The sequence below is a fragment of the Eurypyga helias genome, unplaced genomic scaffold (genome assembly GCF_000690775.1).
Source record: "Eurypyga helias isolate BGI_N326 unplaced genomic scaffold, ASM69077v1 scaffold34116, whole genome shotgun sequence".
NCBI lineage: Eukaryota > Metazoa > Chordata > Aves > Eurypygiformes > Eurypygidae > Eurypyga > Eurypyga helias.
The window spans coordinates 634-1,429 of record NW_010256537.1 but is presented as its reverse complement, the minus strand read 5'-3'; the positions used below and the strand labels follow the sequence as shown (position 1 = coordinate 1,429).

The 796-nt window shown below is 61.6% G+C and overlaps 1 protein-coding gene across 1 annotated transcript in view; it reads right to left on the bottom strand.

Annotated features, from left to right (window-relative positions):
- Positions 1-796, bottom strand: part of PHF13 (PHD finger protein 13) — a 1,249-nt gene continuing 453 nt past the window's right edge. The window contains exons 1-2 of the mRNA XM_010153697.1: positions 673-796; positions 1-265 (exon numbers count right to left, since the gene is read on the bottom strand). The exon at positions 673-796 is cut by the window's right edge and continues 453 nt beyond it. Coding sequence (XP_010151999.1) covers positions 39-265; positions 673-796 — 351 coding nt within the window. The 3' untranslated portion in view covers positions 1-38. The remainder of the gene's footprint in view (positions 266-672) is intronic.

The window sequence follows — 796 nt, the reverse complement described above, 5'->3', positions numbered from 1 at the left end:
GCCCGCCCAAGCAGCGCACCAGCACGCGCCTCCCTCCCCTAGTCCAGAAAGCGCCTGCGCGAGCCCGTCCGGGAGCGGTTCGAACGGCGAATGTCAAACTTGGAGTCCCGGCACTTCTGGCATATGTAGACCTCTGGGACGTTGGACTTGCGGATCTTGGCGCAGGAGAGGTGGATCCAGGTGTGGCACTCGTTGCACTCGATCATCGGCCGCCCGGCGAAAGGCTTCATGCAGAAGCAAGTGACTAGGTCCCAGGAGTCGTCGTCTGCAAAGAGAAATGGCAAGCCACGGTTTTAACGGCCACCGCCCCTCGCCCCCCGCCTCTCGCCCGCACCGGGAGCTTCCCCTCCTTTCATGCTAATTAACCCTCTGGGTTTCCGAGACAGGCCCTTTGGTGATTTTTTCCAGGCCCTGAGGGAAACTAGTGTCTCTGAAGCGGGAAGAGGCTCTCAGCAGCCCAAGAGGCCGTAACCCAGGGGAGGAGAACAGCTGCTTCTATAAAATCACAGCTTTTCACTCAGTTTATTGCGAAAGCAGCCAACCAACCCCTCCCCCTCCCCCCCCGAAACCCAACCGCTACATAATTCGGCCCAGGCAGCGCATCACCGCCACATCCTCGTGCTACAGGTACGGTGCCACCGCTCCCGCCCGGGCGATGGCCAGGCCACCTACCTGAATCCACCATGATGTCCTCGTCGTCGCCGGTGCCGTCCTCATCCCGAAAGACCACCTGCTTGCCCTGCCGAATGACCGTCCGCTTGCCCACGCTCTGGATCTCCACCGTCTGCACGCCGGG